The 27,404-nt window shown below is 38.5% G+C and overlaps 3 protein-coding genes, 1 long non-coding RNA gene and 1 other non-coding gene across 5 annotated transcripts; 4 read left to right on the forward strand and 1 right to left on the reverse strand.

Moving 5' to 3' along the window:
* The first annotated feature begins 495 nt into the window (after positions 1-495).
* LOC149822797 (protein disulfide isomerase-like 5-2) lies at positions 496-11,975 on the forward strand. The gene is made up of 5 exons (XM_089981268.1): positions 496-858; positions 5,363-5,466; positions 5,683-6,053; positions 8,795-9,102; positions 11,387-11,975. Exons 1-5 carry the CDS (start codon positions 646-648, stop codon positions 11,693-11,695), a joined length of 1,305 nt encoding a protein of 434 aa, XP_089837394.1. The 5' UTR covers positions 496-645; the 3' UTR covers positions 11,696-11,975.
* A 3,172-nt stretch (positions 11,976-15,147) lies between these two features.
* On the forward strand, positions 15,148-16,253 carry LOC149822798 (uncharacterized). The gene is made up of 3 exons (XR_016426128.1): positions 15,148-15,227; positions 15,345-15,402; positions 16,136-16,253. It is a non-coding gene; the product is annotated as an uncharacterized LOC149822798 (long non-coding RNA).
* A 2,491-nt stretch (positions 16,254-18,744) lies between these two features.
* LOC149822799 (protein MIS12 homolog) lies at positions 18,745-19,921 on the forward strand. Its single transcript, XM_089981544.1, has 3 exons — positions 18,745-18,866; positions 19,577-19,711; positions 19,793-19,921. Exons 1-3 carry the CDS (start codon positions 18,749-18,751, stop codon positions 19,849-19,851), a joined length of 312 nt encoding a protein of 103 aa, XP_089837670.1. The 5' UTR covers positions 18,745-18,748; the 3' UTR covers positions 19,852-19,921.
* Positions 19,922-21,305: 1,384 nt separating this feature from the next.
* TRNAS-GCU (transfer RNA serine (anticodon GCU)) lies at positions 21,306-21,387 on the forward strand. The gene has a single exon. It is a non-coding gene; the product is annotated as a tRNA-Ser (tRNA).
* Positions 21,388-25,412: 4,025 nt separating this feature from the next.
* Positions 25,413-25,958, reverse strand: LOC149822801 (uncharacterized). Its single transcript, XM_089980384.1, has one exon. The coding sequence runs from the start codon at positions 25,956-25,958 to the stop codon at positions 25,413-25,415; it is 546 nt and encodes a 181-aa protein (XP_089836510.1).
* Positions 25,959-27,404: the final 1,446 nt, after the last annotated feature.

Here is a 27,404-nt window from a genome sequence, read left to right on the forward strand (position 1 = left end):
ATTTAAGTGCAGATCAACCCAAATTAGTTTTTTTTTTGAAAAGTATGCTATTTCTTTGCTATTATACTGTTTAGGCATTAAATACATATTTTAGAATTTGGGTAGACCATATTTATCATCATTTACTTCATTTCTGTATTTTTCTTGTTTTAGATAAATTTTCTTCATTTTTATTTTTTTAATCAAAATTTAAATCAATGTTGTTAATGTTGAAGGCGAATTAGCCCGAATCGACCCGTACACAGCGAATTGGCCCAAATGGATTCTATGGCAATTCAACTACGATTCATCTCGAATCAGGCAGAATCGGTCCTTATTTTTATATTTAATATAAATATAATTTTTTTTTTCAAATTAAAGAAAGTAAAATTGACCGATTCAGATCGATTAGGTTTGAGTTTAAATCGGCCGATTCTTTGAAAGCCCGAAACCGATGCTGAGAACAGTACCGGTGATCAACGCACCATGTTTACCAAAATCAAACCTCTATCCTGTCGGGGATTTCTCCGAAAGTGAGAATGCATCCTCGAATCGAAGAGGAAGAAAGAGAAAAGGAGGAGGAGAAATTATTGGCTTGATCTTTTCATTTGGTGATGCGAATGTTGGGTTTCCTGTAACATCAAAGGAAGAAGAGCAACATTGTTGATGATGATGGGATGTTCAGGGGCTGCCCTCGTGGTGGTTGCTCTGCAACTGGTGGGCGTGGCCTCTCTCGCCGCTGCTGATCAGTTCAGAATAGATGGTAGCGTTTTGGAACTCGATGAGTCCAATTTCGACTCCGCCATCTCTTCCTTAGATTACGTCTTCGTTGATTTCTACGCCCCCTGGTGTGGCCACTGCAAACGGCTCTCTCCCGAGGTCACAGCTCTCTCTCTCGCTAAATTAATGCGGATTTTGTTTCCTTTTCGACGTTTTAAGGCGTTTCTGTTGTTGGGTACTTCTAGTTTTGTTGTTATGAGTTGATGATATATTGGTTTTTCGGTTCTGAGTTGTGTCGATCTTGAGAGAGAGAGAGAGAGAGAGAGAGAGAGAGAGAGAGAGAGAGAGAGAGTCCACTACTGTGTTACTTACTTTATGTCCGATGGGCAGATTGAGATTTTTCCCCTCTCTCTTTTGTTTTGGAATAAATTCAATAACTTAGCAATCGAATGTTAAGTTCCCAACATCCCCCCCCCGCCCCCCCCCCCGCCCCCCGCCCCCCCCCCCCCCCCCCCACCTGTTCGGGAGATTTTACTGTGCGACTTTTTTGACTTGCAGAGCTCCTCATTTCTACCATCTATCGCCTGTTTTTTTATTTTTGTTTTTGTTTTTGAATGTCATGGAGAAAATGGTATATCTGGATTGTAGAAGGATTTTTATTCCCCATCTTCTTTGGGTAATCACTGCTGGATGATAACCCTTGGTAGGATTAGAATCTGACCCTCAGCTAAGAAGTGTGACTCTTCCGATCTGGCTGTCGTATTTGATACTTGAACAAATACTTGAAGCTTGTAGATTTGATTTCTTTCACATAACACATCCGTCCGCCGCTAGAAACACCACTTCTCTCATCCTACTTGCATGTGTTAAGCATGCCGCCAGCGTTCAGCCTGGGTCAGGATCAGACTTTCCACGAGTGTTTGAAAGTTGCATTCAGAAATAACTACCATAGTACTATCTCTGGAGCTCACTTCCAGAACACTACACTTATGCATTCGGTCATATTCCTTGTTTCTTTGTTTCTCTTTTCCTTTTTTTGCCTTGCTGTTCCTACAGTGGAAGCATTGGAATTACTTGAAGCATATACACTAATGTTGAAAACTAAAGCCAAAAACTATTATTGAAACTACAATTAGCATGATAAGTTTGTTTCTTGGTAGGGTTTGCAGGCTACATCAAGTATTTGCTTCAAGCATGCATATGTTTCCCCATTCTGTGTATAATAGGGGGGCTCCTTTTTTGTTGTGTTTTTTGTACATACTCTTGCACATAAGCCAAACTAAGGAATGCACAAACGAGGAAATTGGAGCTATGGAGAAAAAAACTGGAGGTTTTCTTGGTAATTGCAAGTTTAGTAGGTAAGCAAATGGGAAAGGAATTATTAAGTTATTTTGTTGCAATAAAGTATTCCAATATTAAGCCTATAATGTTCAATTAAATGGAGGCTCTAAAGGAGGCATAACTTCGCCCTAGAATATCATTGTTAGGCATGCATAAGGTTGTTAACAAACTACTTGCACACGCTGAAAAAAAGTTTTCCAGAATCCAACCAATAATATGAGCATTATCATAAAGTATAAAAGAACCACAATGAAGAAATGACGGGCAAGAATGCTTTCTACTTTGTTAAAAAGGAAAAATGGGAGTTTAAGTGGATCTTGAGAGGGCATTGAAAGCAAGATTGAATAATATATGCTGATCCTATATAAGACTGCTGCTGCTATTATTGTGCTCCTATCCAGAAGAGGAGGGTTATCTAACTATTTTCCACCAACCATATTAAGTGCTGGAGCTAGAACAGTAATGGCAGGCCATCATCCTAAACATCTTGGCCTCAAGAAACACCACACTTACCTTTGGGAAGCAATTAAATATTAATTCTAGATGTCCTTTATATTCACTTGTGCATTTGTGTAGGGGGGTAATGTTTCAAAACATTACCAAACTAAGTTTTAGCTTGAATAATACACACACATACACACACACATGCATATGTATGAGTCGAAGCTTCAAACGGCATCACTGAACTAAATTATAGCTTAAGTAACAAGCACGTATTCCCATATGGACTTTGTGGACATTAATGAGATCGTTAAGTTTTTTGTCTGTCATAATTTTTGAATAGCCATTTGGTGCCTTGTAGTATTTGTATTTTAGGTATGTTATAAAATGTGGAGATCAATTTTAAAAGAGGCCTTTGATATTCCTAAGAACAACTAGTAAATGTTGCTCATATTTCTGTAAAATTGCTTGTTCTTAGTGGTTAAAAATGAACAGCAGCAGCAGCAGCAGAGCTACTACTACTACTACTACAACAACTACAACAACAACAACAACAACAACAACAACAACAACTACAACTACTACAACAACAACAACAAGAACAACAACAACAACAACTACTACTACTACAACAACAACTACTACTACTACTACTACTACAACTACAACAACAACTACTACTACTACTACTACTACAACTACAACAACAACAACAACAACTACTACTACTACTACTACTACTACAACAACAACAACTACTATTACTACAACAACAACAACAACAACTACTACTACTACTACTACTACTACTACTACTACAACAACTACGCCTTCATCCCAAAACAATTGGGGTCGGCGATATGAACCAAAAAACAAAATCATTCTAGGTCTTCCACATGAATCCTTCTCCTCCAATCATTTCTATCCAATGCCATGTCCTCGGTGAGGTTCAAAGCATTCATATCCTTTCCTATCACCTCCATCCATGTCTTCTTAGCCCTACCCCGACCTCTTTTAACTAATATATTTTCCCATTTCTCCATCCTTCTAATTGGAGCATCATTAGGCCTTCGCCGAATATGTCAAAACCATCGTAAACGATTCTCTCTCATCTTATTTTCAATGGGTGCAACGTCTACCTTCTTATGTATCTCCTCGTTCGGAATCTTATCTTTTATTGTATTTCCACACATCCATCGAAGCATACGCATCTCAGCTACACTCATTTTTTGAATATGATGTCTCTTGGCAGCCCAACATTCCGTACCATATAGTAAAGCAGGCTTAATAGTCGTCCTATAAAACTTTTCCTTCAACCGCAATGGCATTCTACGATCGCACAACACTCCAGTTGCACTTTTCCATTTCATTCACCCAACCTTTATCCTATGATTTACATCTCCATCAATTTCTCCATACTTTTGAATGATAGATCCCAAATATTTGAAACAATCATCCACCGGTATTTCTTGCTCACCAAGCTTCACTACACTCACATCACTACTTCGTTGCTTACTAAACCGATATTCCATGTATTCTGTCTTACTCTTACTCAACTTAAAACCTCTTGCTTCCAATGTCTATCTCCATAATTCTAACTTAGCATTAACCCCAGCTCTAGACTCATCAATAAAAACAATATCATCAGCAAACAACATACACCACGACACATTTTCTTGAATTGATCTCGTAAGCTCATCCATCACTATAGCAAATAGGAAAGGGCTTAAAGCAGATCCTTGATGTAACCCAACCGTTATAGGAAAATTGGTTGTCACCCCTCCACAAGTGCAGACATTGGTTACTACTCCTTCGTACATATCTTTAATTATACTAATGTACTTGAGAGAAACACCTTTCTTCGTCATTGTCCACCAGAGAACGTTCCTAGGTACTCTATCGTATGCCTTCTCCAAATCAATAAAAACCATATGTAAATCTTTGTTCCTCTCTCTATTTCTCTCAATAAGTTGTCTAAGAAGATATATAGCTTCCATAGCTGATCTTCCAGGCATAAAACCAAATTGATTCTCCGATATCATGACAACCTTCCTCAACCTAGACTCAATCACCCTCTCCCAAAGTTTCATATTATGACTCATGAGTTTTATACCACGATAGTTTGTGCAATCTTGTATATCACCCTTATTCTCATATAGAGGCACCAAAGTACTCTTCCTCCACTCATTAGGCATCTTATTTGTCCGCCAAATCTTGTTAAAAAGATGTGTCAACCATTCTAAACCTTTCTCTCCCAAGCATTTCCAAGCCTCGATAGGTATACCATCTGGGCCAACTGCCCTTCTCGATAGGCTATAACCACTAGAGGCACAATAATTGATCCACTTGCTAATGTGCACCAAAGAAAGCTAATTTGAATGTCTTATTTATCTTGGTGAAATGATTGCTGAGCTATAGAATGGAAAGATTGAGAACGTGGCTATTTTTCTTCTTGTTCTAATTTGTTTAGAAAGCTCATAATTAATAGGTTACATACAATCTCCACAGATTGTCCCTATTAATTATTTTACCTTATTGGTTTTAGATACACGAGAATTTAGGATGTAAGGTCTCTGTTTATTCCATGATGTGGTCGGGGGACTTGGTACTGGCATTTAGGTTCATCATTCATGTTTTCTTTGCTACCTGGATGATTTATTTTAAATATATATATTTTTTAAACACACTTCTGGAATAGTTCTTTTATTCAGTTTTCGGTTTCTTTATGCTGATATTTGCCCTTTTTATTGCATACTGTATGTTTCTTATTACTATATGTAAATCATGATTTTGTGCCCACCTGTATGATTTTGTTATTTATATGAAATGGAAATTTACGTGTGTGAAAATTTGTTGATGCTTCCACTATGTTTTTTGGCAGTTAGATACTGCTGCACCGATATTGGCAGGTTTGGACAGACCGATTGCAGTTGCTAAACTAAATGCTGACAAATACACTCGTCTTGCTTCAAAATACGAAGTCGAGTATGGTGCTTCATGCTTATTGTTTCACTCTACTACCTCCAGTTTCATATTTAAAATAGTAGTGATTTTATTTTTCTTATATTTACTGTTGGGCCCTTTTCTGTGTAAACTTTGAGCTGTTAACACATTTTCCTGCTTTCCCATTGCTGCGTTGCTTGTGTTTTTTTAAGTTGAGCATCGTGACTCATTGCATCTAACAATAGTCTTGTAATGCAGCGGGTTCCCAACTCTGAAACTTTTTGCGCATGGATTGCCAATAGAATATACTGGTCCACGCAAAGCAGAGTTGCTTGTGCGGTACCTGAAGAAGTTTGTGGCACCTGATATTTCACTTCTTGAATCTGATGATGCTATCAGCAATTTTGTTACAGCAGCTGGGACATATTTCCCTATATTCATTGGCTTTGGGCTTAATGAATCATTAATAGAAGGTTTTTCCACTAAATATAAGAAAAAAGCCTGGTTTTCTGTAGCTAAGAAATTCTCAGAGGATGTTATGGTAAAGTATGATTTTGATAAGGTTCCTGCCTTGGTTTCCCTTCATCCTAATTATAATGAGCTGGGAGTCTTCTATGGGCCCTTTGAAGGTGAGGACTTGCATTGCACGATGTTGAACTGTTTTTTTTTTCCACAGTCAATATGTTTCATGAGATTACTGTTAGTACATGGCTCTACTGTCCTAAAACCTGATTTTTTATCATATTGTAGGCATTTATTTTCCAGAAACAGTTCACTTCATTTTTCAAACTTTTTATTATTATTTTTTTCAGAATTAGATTAAATCTAATTCTGTTTGCTATAAGTCAGAATGGGAGGTGGCTGATGGTGCATTTGAGATCAATTTCCGTATTTAGGATCTTTCTTTTCTTCCACTACCTCCAAAAAATTAGTGCAGTATCAACAGTTGTACTGGTTAATACGAGTCAGATAGATTTTTTTCTACTTAGAAAGAGAGATAGGGGTTGTTGCATCGATTGTAAGGTTATACCGGGAGAAAGTGTAGCTACACAACATAAAGTTTTAATTTTAGATCTTAGAATTAGACAATACCGCAAAAGGGATAGACATAGGATAGATCCTAGAATTAAGTGGTGGGCACTGAAAGGAGCTAAACAAGGAATGTTTGTAGAGCAGGTAGTTAAGGAAGCTGATTGGTGTCTCGAGGAGGATTCAAAATCAATGTGGAATAAGATAGCGGGTGGCATGAGAAAGGTGGCTAAGGAGGTATTGGGTGAGTCTAAAGGCGGTGCCCCACTAGGTAAGGATACATCATGGTGGAACGAGGATGTCAAATTAGCTATTAAGGTTAAAAGAGAGTGTTATAGAAATCTAAGTAAGAGTCAGTGATAATGAGAATTTGGAGAAGTATATGATAGCAAAGAAGGAAGCTAAAAAAGTAGTTCGAAACGCGAGGGCTAAGGTATATAAGGAGGTTTATGACAAGTTGGATACCAAAGAAGGCGAGAAGGATATTTATAGGCTTGCAAAGATGAGAGATAGGAAATCGAGGGATTTGGGTATGGTTAGATGTATCAAAGATGAAACGCAAAGGGTTTTAGTCAAAGATGAGGAGATTAAAGAGAGATGGAAAGATTATTTTGATAAGCTATTTAATAAAAGTCATGCTCAAGATCTTGGAGACTTCTCCATTCCTTTTCATGAGATAAATCGTGACTTCATGCGCAAGATTCAAAAGAAAGAAATTGCAGAGAATTTGAAGAAAATGAAATCAAGAAGGACAGTTGGCTCAGATGGTATACCTATCGAGGCTTGGAAATGCTTGGGGGAGAAAGGTTTAGAATGGTTGACAAATCTTTTTAACAAGATTTGGCAGACAAATAAGATGCCTAATGAGTGGAGGAAGACTACTTTGGTGCCTCTATATAAGAATAAAGGTGATATACAAGATTACACAAACTATCGTGGTATAAAACTCATGAGTCATACTATGAAACTTTGGGAGAGGGTGATTGTGTCTAGGTTGAGGAAGGTTGTCATGATATCGGAGAATCAATTTGGTTTTATGCCTGGAAGATCAACTATGGAAGCTATACATCTTCTTAGACAACTTATTGAAAGATATAGAGAGATGAACAAAGATTTGCATACGGTTTTTATTGATTTGGAGAAGGCATACGATAGAGTACCTAGGGACGTTCTCTGGTGGACAATGATGAAGAAAGGTGTTTCTCTAAAGTACGTTAGTATAATTAAAGATATGTATGAAGGAGTAGTAACCAATGTCCGCACTTGTGGAGGGGTGACAACCAATTTTCCGATAACGGTTGGGTTACATCAAGGATCTGTTTTAAGCCCTTTCCTATTTGCGATAGTGATGGATGAGCTTACGAGATCAATTCAAGAAAATGTACCGTGGTGTATGTTGTTTGCTGATGATATTGTTTTGATTGATGAGTCTAGAGCTGAGGTTAATGCTAAGTTAGAATTATGGAGACAAACATTGGAAGCTAGAGGTTTTAAGTTGAGTAAGAGTAAGACTGAATATATGGAATGTCGGTTTAGTAAGCAACGAAGTAATGATGGGAGTGTAGTGAAGCTTGGTGAGCAAGAAATACCGGTGAATGATTATTTCAAATATTTGGGATCCATCATTCAAAAGTATGGAGATATTGATGGAGATGTAAATCATAGGATAAAGGTTGGGTGGATGAAATGGAAAAGTGCAACTGGAGTGTTGTGCGATCGTAGAATGCCATTGCGGTTGAAGGGAAAGTTTTATAGGACGACTATTAGACCCGCTTTACTATATGGTACGGAATGTTGGGCTGCCAAGAGACATCATATTAAAAAAATGAGTGTAGCTGAGATGCGGATGCTTAGATGGATGTGTGGAAATACAATAAAAGATAAAATTCGGAACGAGGAGATACGTAAGAAGGTAGGCGTTGCACCCATTGAAAATAAGATGAGAGAGAATCGTTTACGGTGGTTTGGACATATTCGGCGAAAGCCTAATGATGCTCCAGTCAGAAGGATGGAGAAATGGAAAAATATATTATTTAAAGAGGTCGGGGTAGGCCTAGGAAGACTTGGATGGAGATGATAGGAAAGGATATGAATGCTTTGAACCTCACCGAGGACATGTCATTGGATAGAAATGATTGGAGGAAAAGGATTCATGTGGAAGACCCAAAATGAATTTCTTTGTTGGTTCATATCGCCGACCCCAATTGTTTTGGGATGAAGGAGTAGTTGTTGTTGTTGTTGTTGTATCAACAGTTGTACTGGTCCTATCAAACATGGTCTTGAAGACTATCAGATGAATAATGTAGTTAATGCTCACCTAGATTCTATTTTTTATTTGTAGATAAGTTCTTGGAGGATTACATCAAACAAAGTCTCCTCCCCCTTTGTCTACCCCTCAGTATTGACACCCTTAAGCTGCTAAAAGATGATGACAGGAAGATAGTTTTGACCATTATGAAGGATGATTCAGAAGAGAATTCCCTGAAATTGATCAAGATGTTGAGAGCTGCTGCATCTGCAAATCGTGACCTAATATTTGCCTATGTGGGATGGAATCAGTGGGAAGGTTTTGCTGAAACATTTGACATAAACAGGCGGACAGTCTTACCAAGAATGATCATCTGGGATGGCAATGAAGAATATTATACTGTAAGTACCAGTAAGGGTAAAAGTTGATTGAGTTTTCTCCTCGTTCTAAAGTTAGTAATGCCTGGCAAAGCCAAACATTTTTATGAACATTCACTGCTTGTCCTCATCGTTGCATTGTAATATCTTGCAAATGTAGTGGATAAATAGAAAAAAGTTTCATGCATATTTATCGTCTTGACGTACCTGGAAGTTGGTACAATTCAAGCAGTTAATTTGGAGCAGACATTTTCTTCATTATTTTCTTTTTTTGTTTTAGAAAACTGTTTTGCTTGCTCTGTGCAGAAGATTTTCAGTGACATGTTCATGATTAAAATTACCAAATAACTTGGATAAAAATGCTGTGAAAAAGGAATTTATGTACTTTTGTTTCTTTGTTAGTGATGTGTACTTCAGTTATTTGTCCCATATGTTACTCCTCACGTTTACACAGCCATGGGTAAAAACAACGACACACTTGGTATAATACATGGGTACATGGGTTTAGAAAACCAATCATGTGTGTGTGTGTGTACATGCGTGCATGTGAGCATTCACCAACAAGTTATGAATGCCATCTAAAGTGCAAGTTCAACAATTCTACATAATTTTGAGTAACAAATATCTAAGGATCAAACCAATTTAAAATTGAAATTTGCATAGTCAAAGACAAACATTACTAAAAGTCTAGAAGCCACAGAAATAACTACAAAACAAAGGAAAAAGATCGAAAGGCACATTGAAATCATATGATTGGCCATGTCTTATGCATGTTTAAAGTGTCCATATGGCGTCTTTATATATTCTCATGCCTTTATACATGTGATGGAAGTGCTATTTGTCCTATAATCCATGATAGAAAGATATGTCCATTTGAATGGTAGTTGCCTTGTGCGAGATTTTTCAATCTTACATATCGTCAAAGAAAGTTTTTTTTGTCAAATTTGTTAATTTTCAGTTATCAGGTATAGATTCTCTACTTTCCCAACCAGAGGCCTGCCAATGTGCAATCAGTGATTCTTTCCTTATATATATATATATATATATATATATATATATATAGAGAGAGAGAGAGAGAGAGAGAGAGAGAGAGAGAGAGGAATCATCCAACCAAAGGAAGGTGCGACATCTGTAACCAATGATGAACGGGTGGCATTTTTTCTCTAACAATCAAGTTTTTTATCGATAAGGCTCTACATGTTTCATTGTTATCATTTATTTATTAAGCAACATATTTTAGATTATGAATTTTTGATATTTAGATGCATTTTTTAAAATGCTAAAAATTGACACCTGACAATACTTAGTAATGTAAAATTGCGAGCCATCCATTTTTCATGTTTTGAAAAACGTTTAGATGTTATAAAATCTTCATGTAAAACATATTTCTTATTAAATACATTATAAAAACAAATATATAAGGTCCAATTGATGAAACACTCAAACACTGGAGGAGCACCATCCGATCATCATTGATTATAGATGTTGCACCTTCCTTTGGTTGCACGGTCCCCTTTCCCGTATATATATATATATATATATATCTATATATATATGCTAAAAAATTAAGGATCTGATTTTTCCATGTGTTTGTGAGTTTTAGTTTGACTACCAAAAAGAATTTGCATGTGTTTCAGAACGTTGTTGTTTCTGTGTGTTTTCTGTATTCATCTCATTGTTAAATTTAAACTTTAATACATTAGTTCTTTTTTATCAGGTACTGATCAGTTTGATTGAAAACAGATACAGTTCAATTGGTAGAATATGTGCGCTTGTTTTCCATTTGAAGATTTTCTCAATATTTTACCTTGATTGGCTACAATAGTTCATTATGAAACAATTAGTAATTTTGAAAATATTACATGGAAAGATTGTTGCTACTTTTTGATCCATGGATTAAATATTGGTTAATCGCAAAACAATCAATTACTAGTGCAAGATAGTATAATACATTGTTTAAGTGCCAACAAAAACATTATCTGCGTAGTAGTATTATGTCAAATCCTGCTGCCAAGTTTATGTATGAGATTTTGATCATGTTACATATATTTTCTAAAGCGTGTTTGTTCAGATTGTTGTATAAACTTGCATGTGAATTTCATGCATCAAGGAATGTACAATTGCCTTGTTTGGAAGAACAGCAATATCTTGATTGCAATTCTTCCTGTAATTAATACAGTTGATTTCAACACGGTCAACATTTGGACTCAGAATCTTGAGTTGTTCGGTCATTTTCTTCTAATATAACAGAAAAACGTCTTTGTTTCCTAGTGAGAAGACTGATCTTGGTTGGATTGCTTGAATACAGGTTGAAGGTTCGGAAAGTATTGTTGACGAGGATCATGGATCTCATATAAGTAGTTTTCTTGAAGGATATAGGGAGGGAAGAATTGTTAAAAAGACGATTGCTGGTCCTTCATTAATTGGTTATATAAATTCGTTAATCAGCATCAATACCGTTTACCTAATCGTCTTCATTGTCGCTATTGTGATGCTTATCCGAAGCATAGGTGGATATGATGATGCTGAAGTTCCTCCTAGCAGACAAGCTGGATCGAGCACTGAAGGCACAGCCAGCTTAGTGACAGAGAGCAAACCTCAAGACAAGGAGGACTAAAGAGCTTTCATGATCTCCTTCCTCTCTCACGTTTGCTTCTTTTAAATTGTTTTGTGCTGTTGGAATCTCAACTTAATTACATGAATGATTCATTTCAGTTTTTGAGTGAAGAATATTAGGGAAGAAAAATCAGAGGCATATTTTATTTTTAATATAACTAACTGCAATGAGGTCTGATCAGGCCATGCTCAAACCTTGGTCAGGCCAACTTAGTCTGTGTTCATATTCTCTAAAATATGTACTCGTTCATCTATCACCAGCTAAATTTGTTATTCTATGATTTTCTCTTTTCTCTTTAATAGGTGATTTATCATGAGTTGGTTGAATAGAATTAATTTAGTTTTGAATCATGATATTTTCTGTGTGTGTGTATGCGCCTGCATGCTGGCATGCTGGCATGCATGGTGGTTGAGTGTTTGGTATTGCATTTGGTATTTGGCGTTTGCATGTTTGGTATTGCGTTTGCGTTTGTGGATCTTTTCTCTCTTTTTTTTTCCACGAGGAACGGAGAAACCACCCCCGAAGTAAGAGACCTGGTCGTGCTGGACTAAGCCTGCCATTCTCCGGCGTTTGCGGATCTTAAAGACCAAAAGTAAAGCTTGAACACAATGTTTTCACATGCTTTGCTTACTAATTTTCACAAGCTAAGGTTGACAGAACGAATGCTGTGTCACAGGGACACGCTTGACTTGGTCTGTTATTTGGTTTCAGTAACGTGGATTTGGATTTTTAGCAATTTATATGCGAGTCTGGATCGGAATCCTAGTCTGAGTCAGTCTGATAAGATCTGACCTGGTCATATGTAAACGTTGATTCTATTCGGGAGTATGCCATCATAGGATTTGGACTTTGTGGAGGTTCTTTTCATCTGAGTCTGATTAAGTTGCATCCAATTGTATCTGACCCGAGTCCGACCCGTTCTCATCTACATGTCAACTATCTGAAGAATTGGTTACAGCATGTGGTAGCTAGACCAATATAAGTAAAATCTTACTATCATTTGTTACTGCAGTTCAAAATTAAAATTGATTATATATCACACCCACCCTGTTGTCCAAGTTGCAGTGGGCTTGGTAAAAAGGCTCTGACTATAGTGTCAGTTTTGATTACTTGCATATGGGGTTATAAAATAGTTCTATATGGGTTAATAGGTTCTGATATAAATTGAGTTGGACATAAACAGATGTAAAAATTAGATCTGTATGGATTAATAAGTTTAGGCTGTGTCATCTCAAGATCAACCATATTGAAATAGCTAAATAAGTCATAACCTTAGCGACTGAGTTTTGATGGCAAAATTTCGGCCCAAGAAATATCAATGCTATTTTGAACTTTGTACGGTTCTCAGATTTTTATCTGGAAAATCTTTGCAATATAAAATCAAACCACAAGATTTGAAAAGAAACATGCTCTCCTAATATATTGTCAATAACAAATAACCTGATTTTGATTTATGTTTTGAAAATAAAATTTTTTGATAGGCAAGCTGAGGCTAAGCAGGCCACAACTATACTATTTGGAATTTGAACTTGCGACGGTCTGACACAAGGTGAGGTGAACTAACTTCTCCTAGCAGCCAAATGGAGCCCCGGTTGGTTTTGAAAATATTATGATATAATAAACTTTTTAAATGAAGCCAGTGTTGGAGGGATAGGAATGGAGAAGAAAATGGGTGATGAGGGTGTTGTCAACTACATCTTTGTGAGGATGCAGTTGAAAAAGCCCATCTCCACTAGGGGTGGCAATCGGGTCGGGGTGGCAGGTCAACATACCTCAACATGAACCCGACCCGTTTATTAAACGGGTAACTCGACACGACATGGTTAACCCGTTTAATAAATGGGTCGGGTCAGGCAAACGGGTTGGCAGGTTAGCGGGTGGGTTCGAGTAAATGGGTAAACGGGTTGGCGGGCGGGTCGGGGTCGGGTAAACGGGTTGGCGGGTCGGGTTTGAGTAAACGGGTTGACTCACCCGCCTAACCCGTTTATTAAACGGGCCAGCCGGGTTGGTGGGTTGGCATACCCCTAACACGAACCTGACCTGTTTAATAAACGGGTTAGGCGGGTCAACCCGTTTACGATACGAACCCGTTTAAGCCAAACCCGAACCCGCCTAAGAAGCGGGTTGACAGGTCGGGTTGGCGGGTCCTGTTAGATTTTGCCACCCCTAATCTCCACTCTCTTCTTCATTCTCATCAGCATTTATTAATTCCTCGTCTCCCTTTTCATCTTCAGCTCCCAAACAAAGCCTTAGGTAGTTAGGATGTAACCCCGTGTCCAACCGAAATCCGAATTGGATTAAATATTGGATTTGGATTCGGTATTAATTTTTTATTGAAATCTGAAGTTGAATCTGACTAAGTGTAAATATCGGGCTTTGGACTAGTCATATCTTTTTTCATCTGACTGTGAATTCGATTAGGTCAAATCCGATTAAGTTGGGTTTGGTAATGCTTAGATCTGACCGGAATCTGACCTATTGACATAGGTAGCCTTATGTCGGGTGCAACAGCAGGTTGAGCATATATATATATATTGAATAAAAATACCAGTCTGTTTAAAAACGTGTCCAGATTTTAGACCCAACTTGAACTCATGTGTCAATCAAAATTGGGATGGTTTGGACCATTGCAAGGGTCGCCCACATGGCCAGCAGGGTGGTTGTGAGAGTTATAAGATAAAGGCACCGGATCAAACCCCATTGGTTCACGGGTGTGTCCCTAGGTGGGCCACATAAGGCAGGGTGGTCGTGGGGCCTCACCTGAGGTTTTTCTCGGCGAGGGTTCCTCGTCAAAAAAAAGAAATACCCGACTCAGTTACATCGATTCGGTTCAGATATACCCGACTCGGTTACACCCCTTTTCATTCTTGTCAGCTTTCCTAACCCTTGCTTAACTTAACCATCCATTTTAGTTTACTTCCTCTACAAAAAAAAAATTGACCATCCCAAAATGTATTGGAACCCCATTCCATTTTCCCGCCGTTTGGTTGCTTCCTCGTATTCAAATCCTCTCTCTCTCTCTCTGAAGCGTGTTTGTTTCCGAGAATCCGAATCCCTATCGTACATTTCCGCAGTCGATTTCATGCAATCGAATCTGAATTTTCCGAGAGGCCCTCAAACTCGTTGAGCTCCAGAGGCGGTTTCCGAGATCAAGTAAGCTTTACCCTCTTTCTGATGAGATCTGTTCATTTCGATTTCGTGATTAGGGAATGTTTGGTTGCTTGACCCCTCCATCCCTTTCCTTCCTTTTACCCACAAAAAAATTGAATTAGGGGTTCTGAGAAATTGGGTACACTGGATTTGCTCTTTTGCATGTTCTGTGCTTTTTCTCCTCCTCCTTCTTTTCGCTTTTGGTTCCTTTTTCCTGTTGGTTAGAATAGTTAGATGCGAAACACAGGTTTTTAGTGGCTATGGAGGGAAGCAAAAGCGAGGCCGTTTTCGATTCTCTCAATGCAAACCCGCAGCTTTTTGTCAACGAGGTTCTCAATTCGGTTGACGACGTTGTCGATGGCGGGTTCGAATTCTACAAAAGGTAGCCCTTCCGCAAGTGTTATTTTTTTCTCTTTCTTGAGCTTGAAAATTTTCTGGTCTTGGATAAAAATCTGTTGCAAACTGCGCCGGCCGGTTGTTTTGTCGGTGGGTTATGCAGGGAAGCGGCTCGGATTTTGGGTGTTACCGATGAAACTAAATTGGCCGAGTTAAACAATGTATGCTTTTGTTCTTTCTTCTATTCTTATTCTCTAGGATTGGGACGAGGCAGTCCTCACAGTTTCATCTTTGTAATTGTGCTTTTTTCATCTCTTTCAAATAACACATTGTGTATGCTTATTCATAAGCCTTTATTGGAGTAAAATCTCACTGTTTAGTTGGTGATTTGCAACACGGTTTCACATATTTATCCAACTGTACCATTTGTAAATGTGTGCCTCTTGGGAGACTGAACTGTTTGGATTTGATTAACGAACCCTTGGAACATAAAATTTTTAATTACAAGCGTAAATTGTGTAGTTGTTGGGAATTTGTTTGAACAAATTGCTTTGGGTTAAGCCTTGTTGCACGGTTGCGCTGTAGAAAGATGAATGAGTACATTCTGATCAGATAATAGCTAAACGCATTTTTATAAATATCTGGTGGAACATGATGTGTTTTAGAGGTACTAGATGGGTGTTGGACTTGTATGTCAGACGTATATTCTAATGTACAACTGCTCTATCCATTAGACACTGCACTTTCAACTGCAATTGCCTCGAAGCTCTAGTTGGTCTTTTATTCCTATAGGCCTTCAGTTGATTTGTATCTCATGCTTAGTCTAGATGGTTGTGTTACCCAAGATATGGTAATTTATCATGTTAACAAAGATATGCAGTTCTTTTGTTTTGTTTAATATCAGATCTTTCATTACTTTTGGAGGTAATCCTTCTACAATTATTTATTTTTCAGGGAGTTTCAGCAATTAAGCATTTGATACAAGCATCTTTATACAAGCATTTGAATATATGGGAGAAGTATTGCCTCACCCACTGTTTTTCTGTGCCGGAAGGGTTTTCATTGCCCAAAAGCGTATGTTACATGTACTGGAAACTTTGCTTTTCCCATTTTTTTTATTAAGTTTCCACTTGCCTTCTACAATGATACTATTGTTAGCACTATTGACTCTTTTAAGTAGTTGCACATGTTGTTAGGAGAATTCGTTGGTGTATTGGGTATTGATGCTTTCCAACCTTAATAAACGATTTCACCAGTTACTTCTCTTCATGCTATTCAAAAGGTCCCGTTTCTAGTTTTATCTAAGGGTTGGAAGCTTAAATTTCTATGTTTGTTAATTAATGCTTTAGATGTTGAGCCTGTTAACTCTTAACTGGAATTTGACATCTTTGGATGAATTTATTATTAAGATATATCAGAAGTTTTAGAAGTCTCTAGGTTTTGAACTTTGGCATTAGATTGTGTCACTGGCCTAGAGGGATTATATTAATATATTAATCATCTGGTAAATGACTTTATTGTGTGAAAAAGAATAGTGCAAATGCCCTTATTGTTTTCTTTTGCTAGTTATAGTTGTTGGATAGGTCTTGTGGTTCATGAGCGCCCTGCTAAGAGATAAGAGTCAAAGACCTTTATTTGGTCTGATAGCATTTGTGGGACTTGCGTAACATATAAAGAAGGGAAAACTTGTCTTGTAAGTATTTGCTATTTCCAGTTCCAGAATTGAGAAATAATTCCTTTGCTGCATGCGTCATCTCTCATTGTTGCTCATCTTGGCATAGTACATGATAGCTTGAAGATGCACTCACATTAGATTGCAACATTGTCTTGTTTGCTTGGTGGATTTGGATAAGGGCTAAGAAGTGGCATAGTTTGGAGAATGTGGCTACCTATGTAACGTGAGAGTTTTAAAATGCACAAATTACCCGTGTAGATATTGGTAATTCTGGGTGTTGGTGCTGTGTGATCTTGGTGGTGCCACATATACATACTATATAACGTGTGTGATATATTTTATGTTTCTAACAGTTTATACTTTGTGTATTTTCTTTACACATTGAGATACAGATCTTCATTTGTAGTGAATATATTATGTATATTATGCGTGTGTCTTGCATGCTTGCAACATACACAACCCAGTCACAGCTTCACACACCTCTGTCATATTGCATATACCTGTGTCATAGCTGGCTACCTTTTGATTTTGAATGCTGTCATATTTGACTGGTGGTCATGATGCAAGAGCTTTGTTCAATATGTGAGATGATCTAAGGATGTTACTGGGTGGGCTTACCAGGATCACAATATTTTACAATGTTGCTAAGAGTCATACCTAGTTTGATATAAAGCTGTGCTCAAGTTGGTTTGGTCAGGTATCAATTTTGATAGGGCGTATTCAACTTGGAGATGGATTGGACATCTTTTATGTGTATGAATTGTAGAAAAACTGCAGCTGGCTTACATTTTGGATGGATGTGGCCATGCTGGGCATGAACTTGTGTTCAATTCAGTTTATTTGGACATAAGCCTGAATTCACAAAATTTACATATGAAAATTTTAGGAAGTGGGTTATGTAACTTCTGGCCAATCAGATGTGGCAGTGTAGGGTCTGACCAATTTCTAATCAGTGTCTATCAAAAGTCAGATATATATCCCTTAATTTTGATGGAGATGTGGCTAGTTTAAAACTCTAATGTGTTCATACTTCATAAAGTCACATTTTTGGTTTGAGTCTACTGCTAGATGAGCAAACAGGGACGTCTTCTTGATTTTGCATGACTGCTTGACTATGTAATTGGGCTGTCAACTATGTAGCTCAGGTTTAAGTCCTAAGGGCAACCACTTCAGCACCCAACAATATAGGACCTCAACTGGGTTGCTTGGCTAGGTTTCTATTGGTTTCACCAAGGTGTCAGGTCACCAAGTGCCCAAAGACCTTTGCATGCTGGGTGGAAGATCATCAACATTATCATCATCAGGCCTTTTTTTATTCTCATTCACATTCGACAACATTGCTTTTCGTATTGCAGTGTTCAACCTATTTAAAGCTAAAATATATATCATTGCTTGATCCCTCTTATGACCTCACTGTTTCCTTGCAAGTCTATTGGTTTTTGTTCTTCCTGTCCAGTTCCTTCAACCTGCACCAGGCTGCTTCTCTTCTATATATAACGTTCTAGAGGTCAAGTACTTCTAGATAAACCATTGATATGAATTGTTGGAGAAACCAGATGAACTGACTTCTGTGTGAACGGTGGTCAATGACTTCTGCATAAATGTACATACAACTGTGATGACCATATTTTCTGACATAGTTTTGTCCATCTACTTCAGGCAACTGCTTGTCTTTTCGTTTTTTTATAAGTTTTATCTGTTGTAGGATTCTTCTGATGATAATGCAATGTATCAAGATGAGCTACGTGACACTGACCTTGATGCTGAATTGGATTCTTTAAGAGAGAAGCTTGTTCTGGTGAGTGCTCTATTCTGTGCACACTATGCTTTTCTTCATCTATGTTATTTAAGAGAACAGTCAAGTGCTACAGGCAGGAAGGGAATCAGATGAGATGCTTAGAGAGCTTTCTGCTTTGGAGCAGCAGTCCACATTAAGCAGATCTTGTCTAGGATCTGTAACCGATGCAGTGGAAGCATTAGAGGAGAGCTCTGTTGACAAGATGTTCCAGGGTATAGTTTTAGGTTCCGTATTGATGTTTAAATATTGTTTATGCAAAGGTGTAGCATTTTGTTGCTTTCATCATACCTACCTGTGCTTTTGTTGCAAATTAAATGTATGGTATTTTTTTGTGTGTAAAATTGAAAGCATTATTTACAGTCTGTCAAGTAACTTAAATGCAAATTCTATGTTTTTGTGTTTAATGATTGGATACATACTGTGTTCCATATGAGATAATTTTCCTTCCTATATATTCTGATGGAGTGCTTAAAATTTGTGCCCAATATCAAACAGGTATCCTTCTGAAGATCCCAAGTCCCAAGTGCAATAAGTAGATCCCTTTAGCATATTGTTGTCTTTCTATTGTACAGAGCAGTGAGGAATCACATCCTATACAGTTTTTTGCTTTCCACGAGAATCCAGTTCGTTTCTTGTCTTCAGCTTTTATGTCTGCCTGCTTTGGTATAAGCTTGGAACCATTTTATGATTTCTTCAATCAATTATGGTATTATCCAATGCAACAATATCTTCCTGAATATATAAGAGGGTGTGATTTAATCTCATTGATTAAAAGTTCCAGTACTTCAGCATTGGTTTGTTGCTACATTACAGAAAAATTCAAAATATCCTTTTGCTACTGCTCTCTCTCTCTCTGTGGCATTGCTTTATCCCTGTTCATTTCTTGTGTTTAGAAGTTAATACAGTTTGTGTTTTGATTCAGAATTGCTAACAAGTGCTACTGAACTACGCCTGAAGATAGCGAATCTCAAGACTGAAAGGCGGGAAGCAATGGAATGTGTCAGAGTGGGAGAAACACATAGTACAATGGAAACCCAGTTTTTGATACCTAGCAAGGGTAATCTTATGCAATAATTCTAGTCCTGTTCTATATTGTCATGCCATGAAATGTTGCTGACTGGTGGTGGGTGAATTGCAGGTATGCTTACGAAGTTGGAAGATCTGCGTGAATTTGCAAATGCTGTAAAAAATATGTGACTTTGAAGTGTTAATCTACTTCGGAAATTCTAGCTTCTCTATTGTTTATTATTCTGTTATCTTTTTTGTTTTCCATGACAACGGGGAATACAATTTCCATACGAAGCAAACATGACAGACACATCTTGTTGCTAATCAATTGCGACTTTAATCTTCAAAATGATAAGAATTCCAATGAAATTCTTTTTAGTTGATTTTAGTTTCCTATTTTAAATGTTGGAGAGAATGACCTTGCATGAACTTAGTTCGTTCATGTGATTTCTTGAATTAAAGGCACGTTTGCAAGCACCTGAGAAAGCACCACTTTCTCAGGTTTGTGAGAAAAATATGCTCAACCCAACCACTTTCTCAAGTGCTTGCAAACTTGAAAGTGCAAGCTGAGAATGTGGTAGAGAGTTGAGAGTTGATGCGCAATTAAACTTGTCCGGATTTGATCTCACTAAACTTACCCGAGTGGACTTGACATCATCGTGTCTATTCCTCAGAGATGGGTTCAGGTCAGAGTGAGCTCTGACGGTAATACCATTAGAGCTCCTTTGGATGCTGTTGATCTTAAGATGAACGACATCCAAACCTGTAGGAATGAGGCGCCCATCACTTGAATGGGCCCCACTTTTTTTTTCGATGTCATTCGCGTTTGAATAGATGACATCTGGGTAGTTTAAAATGAATGGTGCGCAATGAGCCTTATTCACCGTTTGATCGGTGTCGTTCATTTTTAAGATTCACGGCATCTAAGATGCCTGTAATGATGTTTTGAGACTAGGGATGCAAACGGTTCGGATCTAGAACGGCTAAACGCATTGGGGAGTCAGATCTGGAGCAGGTAAATACATTGGGGGATCAGATCCGAGAGCCAAAATTTGCAAAACCTCCATCCTGGATCTGACCCTAGGTCTTGCTTTGAACCAATGTTCAGATCTATGCAAAATGCAAAATGAACCCACTGGGTTCAGCCTTGCCAGAAATGGGTTGTTGGGTATGTCAGCTGCTTTGGAAGAATCGAACCTTCCATGAACCTATATCAGATTCTGAATGATCAAGCAATTTTTGTTTACCATTTTTCAGTGCTTAAATGTTCAATGAATCACAATCATGATTAGTGCTGCTTCACAACTTCGAACTCTTCTCTACTAGAACAATATTTCACAGATTAGTTCTCATAACATAAATTATTCAATGTCACAAATGTCAATCTTGGAATTTTCTGGGCAGGGGAATATCTCAATAAAGTTTCTTTTTTTGAAAAAGTCTTTGCAATTTTTTTAAAATTTTAAAAATAAAAAATAAAAAATTACAGAATAAATTATTAATGAAACTAAAAGAGAATATATTAGGTATATTAAAAATTTTGTATAATGACTTTTAACCTAATAATGAGAGAGAGAGAGAGAGAGAGAGAAAGAGAAAGAAACAGAATTATTTATTTTGATTGTAATATCATTCATACAAGGGTCGCTTTGGCCGAGTGGTTAAGGCGTGTGCCTGCTAAGTACATGGGGTTTCCCCGCGAGAGTTCGAATCTCTCAGGCGACGCGTTTACTTTTTCTCAAGCCTGCCAAACAGAAAAAAAATTTGCAACAGTTTGTTTTGCAACTTATTCTCCAATTTAAATTTTTTTTGAGAGAACTTATTCGCCAATCTATAACACATTATATTGAAATGAATGAACATGACAAACCGTTTTTTGGGGTAAAATTTGGCAGCCAAAAATCTCGTGATATTTTGATTTTTTTTATAAACCTCCTATATTTTTTAGGAAAAAGCGGCAAAGATCTAGATTAAGGAAAAAGAAAAATCAGAACTTTAATTAACAAACAAAAATTAAAAATAAATTGAAGATTAAAAAAATTAATTTCTACTGATGTTTATCAAAAAATGGCCAACCAATTACCCACAATTTGTTTTTTCACTTTTTTGGAAAAAATGCCAATATTTGTCACATTGGTTCCATTTTTTCTCCTTATGTCTCTCACACTAGTCTCCAAATTATGCTTATTTGAATATAGAAACCTAAATTAATTATTCCATTATAGTGGCTTGAATTTCTTGTCTCTAAACCTAAACCACAATTTATCGTGAAAAAATTCAACAAATTTCAGATATTTAACTATTTAACTTTACTGAATTAAAGCAATCAATTCTTGGTAAAGGATTCAGGCCTGTGTTACTGGCCTGTAATTATACCATTCACCAAGAAAGAGGCAACTTTAGAAGATTTAGGAAAGTTTCATATTATATATTAATGTACAAAATTAAGAAGATGGTTATGGTCAATCCAACATCCATTTTATCTGGACTGGCTATGCTCTACCTGGATCTGATTTGGGCTGGATCCAAGCGTGCTATATTCAGATTGGGATGGTTGTGGGGGATGATTCAGTTTCACTGTTAGGCCCAACTTGGGATTCAAGTTGATCTAGATCAAGCCAACCTGGATTAGCTTCAGCCAGTGTGATCAGAAACTGGGTTAGCAGGAAAATGGGCCAAGTTTAGACTGATTTGAGCACAACAGGATCCCATTCGAGTATGGCTAGATTAGGGTGGAGCTTACCAGGTCTGGTTGAATACTGTGGTTTCATGTAAATACAAGAACCAAAATAAATTACTTAGGTACATTGTCACCAAGAACGATGTATCTTTCTAAATGAAACGATGAAGAAAAAAAGAGGATGGTTTTCTTTGGGTGCAAGTTACCAAATTTGGACTGTATTAGCTGCTTTGTTTTCAGTTTACATGTGAAATATTGGAGAAATGCACAAGTGCAAACAGAAGCAAATGGGTGCAAGACAAATACTTCTCTTGTCATTTGTGTGTAGGGATGGCAGTGGACCGGGGGACGCCCCGCCCTGCCTCGCCCCGTTTGGACCAGGGATGAAGGGCATGAAACGGGCATGGAGGTGGGGATGAAGGTTAAAATCTATCCCCGTGCGGGGATGGAGGCAGGGATGGACTTATGCTTTTCCCCACCTCACCCCATCCCGGTCCCAATCCCTCCCATCCCCAATCCTTTAAGGGATGACTATAAACTAAGGAGAAACGGGGCCCCGCCCCGCCTCACCCCCGTTTGAACCAGGGATGAAGGACATGAAATGGGGATGGAGGTGAGGGTGGAGGTTAAAATCCATCCCTGTGCGGAGATGGAGGTTCGGATTTTGAAACGGGGTGGGGGTGGAGACCTTGTCCCCGGCCCCGGTCCACTGCCATCCCTATTTTGTGTGGAGGGAGACCTAAGAAAAGCCCAATTTAAAGGCACGTTTGGAAGTTACAAAGAGGTAAGAAAAGTGATACAAAATGGAAAAATTCGTACCTATTTTTTTACCCTTACAAACAAAAGGAGACTTTTTTTTGGCTGAGAGAGTTTATAAAGAGTACACATTTTGATAAAAAATATTTTTTCTTAAGAGAGGAAGGAAGAATGTTTCCTACCAAGAGAAAATTTAATTTTACACTCCCCACCACCCATCTCATCATCACCAACACAATCCATTTCACCACCACCCACTATTCAGGTGAAACCAGACTTGGATCAGATTTTTGGGTATGGTATTGGGTATGAATCTGGGTTTAATCAGGTCCACTATAAGAAACACCATACTCGACCTGATAAAAGCTACATGAACCAAAACCGGACCATAACATGTAAAACCATATATTTTTTATCATTTTTATATTAAAAATCGTGGGTACAAACTATACCTGGGTTCATGTATTGACTGGATCTTTGGGTTCAGACTCGGGTCTTAATCAGGTCGGATAAACTAGGCCCGTTCACACCCCTACTCACTATCACGATTCTTTAAAAAAAATCACGATCTGATATCGTGATTTTCCTGCAAGATTGAAGGTTTGAATTGGGGGTAGTGAGGAGGAGAAGGGGAAAAGGGGGTGAGGCACAACAAAGGCGATGATGTTGGGCCTATGCCTGGACGTGCGAAGGGTGAGGCAGATGCAGAGGGCCTTCAGGAACGGGAAGGTGACCGTCGTCCTCTGCCTCCTCACGACGGTGGTGGTCCTCAGCAGCAGCATCGGCGCTGGCAAGTTCAGCATGCTGGAGCAGGACTTTAACGCCTTTCGAAAGCGGTCGGAGCTGCACCGTGTCCTCGTCGAGGTCGCCAACAAGAAGCCCGAGCCCGCCGCCGCTGCCGAGGAAGAAGACTATCCGCCACCAGATCCCAACAAGCCCTACTCCCTCGGCCTCCGATTGGGACTCGCAGAGGTCAGACTGGATCGCCCACCACCCACATTTTCCCAATTTCATCACCCCGGCAAGCCCTGCGTCCTCCTCTTCACCGGTTCGTCATTGAAGGTCTGTGAGAATCTGGTCGCCGAAGCCCGGTGTTCTCCTCGTCAGCGCCACCGCCTCTCCCTTCCTCTCTCTCATTTTTCTAACAATTTTCTATTTTATTATTCTCATGCACGCAAGCAAATGAAAAATTTTCATTTAAAAATTATATTATCAAAACTTCTCATAGAATTTTTCTTACTTCCAAACGTGCCCTAAGGGCATCAAGAAAATCCATCACCCATCTTGAAATTCATAATATTCCCACAGTTTTTCAATCTGATCCAACCCGTGACAAACACAGCAGACCTCCATAGGACGTAAGTGCGGATCCGGTTATCTGATCTTTTCTAGGTACTTGGTTCAATCAATAGATGGCATGCATCCCGAATGCTGGCATCTTGACATTGGGCCAAGTGGATGATCTGCTCTCTGGTAGAACAGAGCAGGCTCTATTTCAAATCAAGCAAACCTTTACGCTCTGGATGCAAATGTGTCGAATCCAGGATGGAGGTTTGCAATTTTTGACTGTTTAGGATCCGATCAGGATTTGAATCTCTATGTATTTAGTTGTTCCGGATCGGGCCCGTTTGCATCTCTACTTTACATTCACAAGGAAACACCCAGGAATATAACTCAACCTAAAGTCCTGATCACACAAGCAAAGGCATGATAACCTGCACACCTGTGTAAATGTATGAATCCCAACAAACAAAGGCATGATTAACCTACACACATAGGAACTCCAACAAAATAAAAGGGAATAGAAAAGAATATTGAAATGAGAAGAAAATGAAAACAAGGGAGGCTTTTTTTGGGTGCAACTGACCAAATTTGGGCTGTATCAGCTGCTTTTTTCTCTGTTCACATGGGAAGCATTGGAGAAATGCCCAAATGCAAACAAAAAGGGTACTCCAATTGTCATTTTTGATGGGGAGGGAGACCCAAAAAAATCCAGTTTAAGGGCATCAAGAAAATCAATCACCCATCTTGAAATTTATAATATTCCCACATTTTTCAATCAATCCGATATAGGCCCATGACAAACAGAACAAGACCTTTATAGAACAGAGCAATCTGTAATTCAAATCAAGCAAATCTTTACACTGTCAAGGAATGCAACTCAACCTAAAAACTTGCCCAAACAAGCAAGAACCTTTGACTAATAGCACATGTATGTAACATATGAACCCCAACAAGCAGAGATCAAAATCAAAGGGAATCAAGAAGAAGATTGAAGTGAGGGGACAATGGAAACAGGGGAGGCCTGATTCCATCAGTATCCTAAACCCCTGATCCTTCCACCACCAAGCGATTGCTGAGAGGGGGAAGAGAACCCCTTCAGCTCCTTAAGATTGGCATAGCTCCTGCTGACCAACCCAACATCCTTCTTCCCCGCTTTAACCCCACCCACGTTCCTCGGCACGAGGCTGATTCCCGGAGACTTGGGCGGCGTTCGGAACGACTGCAGGGGAGAGGCTGGCGCCGGCTTCTTGTTCTCCTTGCGCAGAGCAGAGAAATCGGGAACGGAGCGCATCAGCTCGTTGTCGACCCGCTGGAGCACCCGGCCACCGCAGTGGCCGGCATCGAAATCGAACGAGACCTTCTTCTTCGCAGGAAGCGGCAGTGGAGACTGCAAGGCCCTCCTCTGCCTGATCCTGGCTTCTCTCTTCTCTGCGTAGGCTGCGTAGCGCTTTCCCCGGACGAATACTGGTGCTGTTTGGGGGTCTTCCATCATCAGGGGAGGGAATTCTGATGGGAAATCATCGGCGAAGACGGTTTGGAGATGCATTATCTGGTGGTGCTGGTAGTTGGCCTCCATTGTTGAGTGTTCTTCTCTGCTCTGCTCTTCTGCTCTGGCTTAAAAGCCTCTCTCTCTCTCTCTCTACGTAACGGCTACTTGAATATGACACTTTAACTTTTAGTTCGAAATTACGAAACTAGACAGATTTCTTGTAGATGAGGACTAGATTGTGATTGAGGTGGCTCCTTGACTTTTGACTTTTTAGTAAAAATATAAATTTTCGCATTTTTGGTATTTTTCTTTTTTCTTTTACAATGCAACGGGTGGATTATTGACCAATGTTGGAACTATGATTGCAAGGAGAAATACTTCATATGCTTTTTTTTTTATGAGGTGGGCCGTACGGACCTTATAGCATAGGAAGAAATATCACTTGTATTTTGAAGATATCTTGATTTTAACGCGACGTTTCCAATAGCTGATATATATAATGCCTATTTTCAAAGGATTGCCCATTTTGAAAATGCCATATTTTTAGCACGGACATAACGCAATCTTTAACACCTTTAAAAACAAACAAATTTTGTGCAGCTTTTTGTATTATTTCTATATATTTTTATATTTTTATTTTTGCATATATTGATAAATTTTAGATTTTTTGGTGAAAAAAAAGATTTATCAAAAGATTGTGAGATTCTGCTGAGAACGAGATTTATGACTATGCTTTAATGGAGTCCTCAATTTGGTTATTATCTATCAACCTCTCCTCAAAGATTAATCATCCAAGGGAGTGTTATCAGTGTCGATGTGAATCGGCCGGGCCCAAAATTGATTCTATAAGGAGGCCGAATCGATTTCGCCCCCTTATAGAATCGGATGATTCAAGCTGATTCTACCCCTTTAATTTTAATACCTTATTTAGTTTTATAATTTTAAATGAAATTTTATAATTTTAAAATAAAATTTACCCATTCGGTTGGAATCTGAATCTGCCGAATCTCGGATCCTAAACCGATATTAATTGACAACATTGATCCAAGGAACATGAGGGAAGGATTCATGTGATAGTTTTTCATGTTCATTTCATGAACGAGTAACCATTAGGTGAGATAAGCGCGCGTACACATTATTGGGTGGGGCCTGCAATGTGGACCGCCGATGCAGAGAATTTGAATGACTCAGATCTGCTGTCATGTTTTAGAAGGAGACGTGGGCCCCACAGCAGTATTTCAAAAGAGTTGGTGGTGAGGATGATGGACCCGTTTCCTGGCTTTAAAATTAAATACTTTTTTTTGTTTTGTACATTTTGTGTTTCTTTATTAAAAAAATGTGTGTGTGTGTGTGCCTCGTTTGGATAGGGGATGGAGGACATGAAACTGGAGGTTAAAATTGAAACCTACGTGGGATGGAGGTGAGGATGGACTTGCTCTTGCCCCTGCCTTGCCGGTCTCCGGATTTGTTATACTATTATACTCTTATACATATTATAAAATCTTATATATATTCCTAACTTTAACATAAAAC

This window comes from Nuphar pumila, chromosome 11 (assembly GCF_984573655.1).
Source record: "Nuphar pumila chromosome 11, dmNupPumi1.hap1.1, whole genome shotgun sequence".
Classification (NCBI taxonomy): Eukaryota; Viridiplantae; Streptophyta; class Magnoliopsida; order Nymphaeales; family Nymphaeaceae; genus Nuphar; species Nuphar pumila.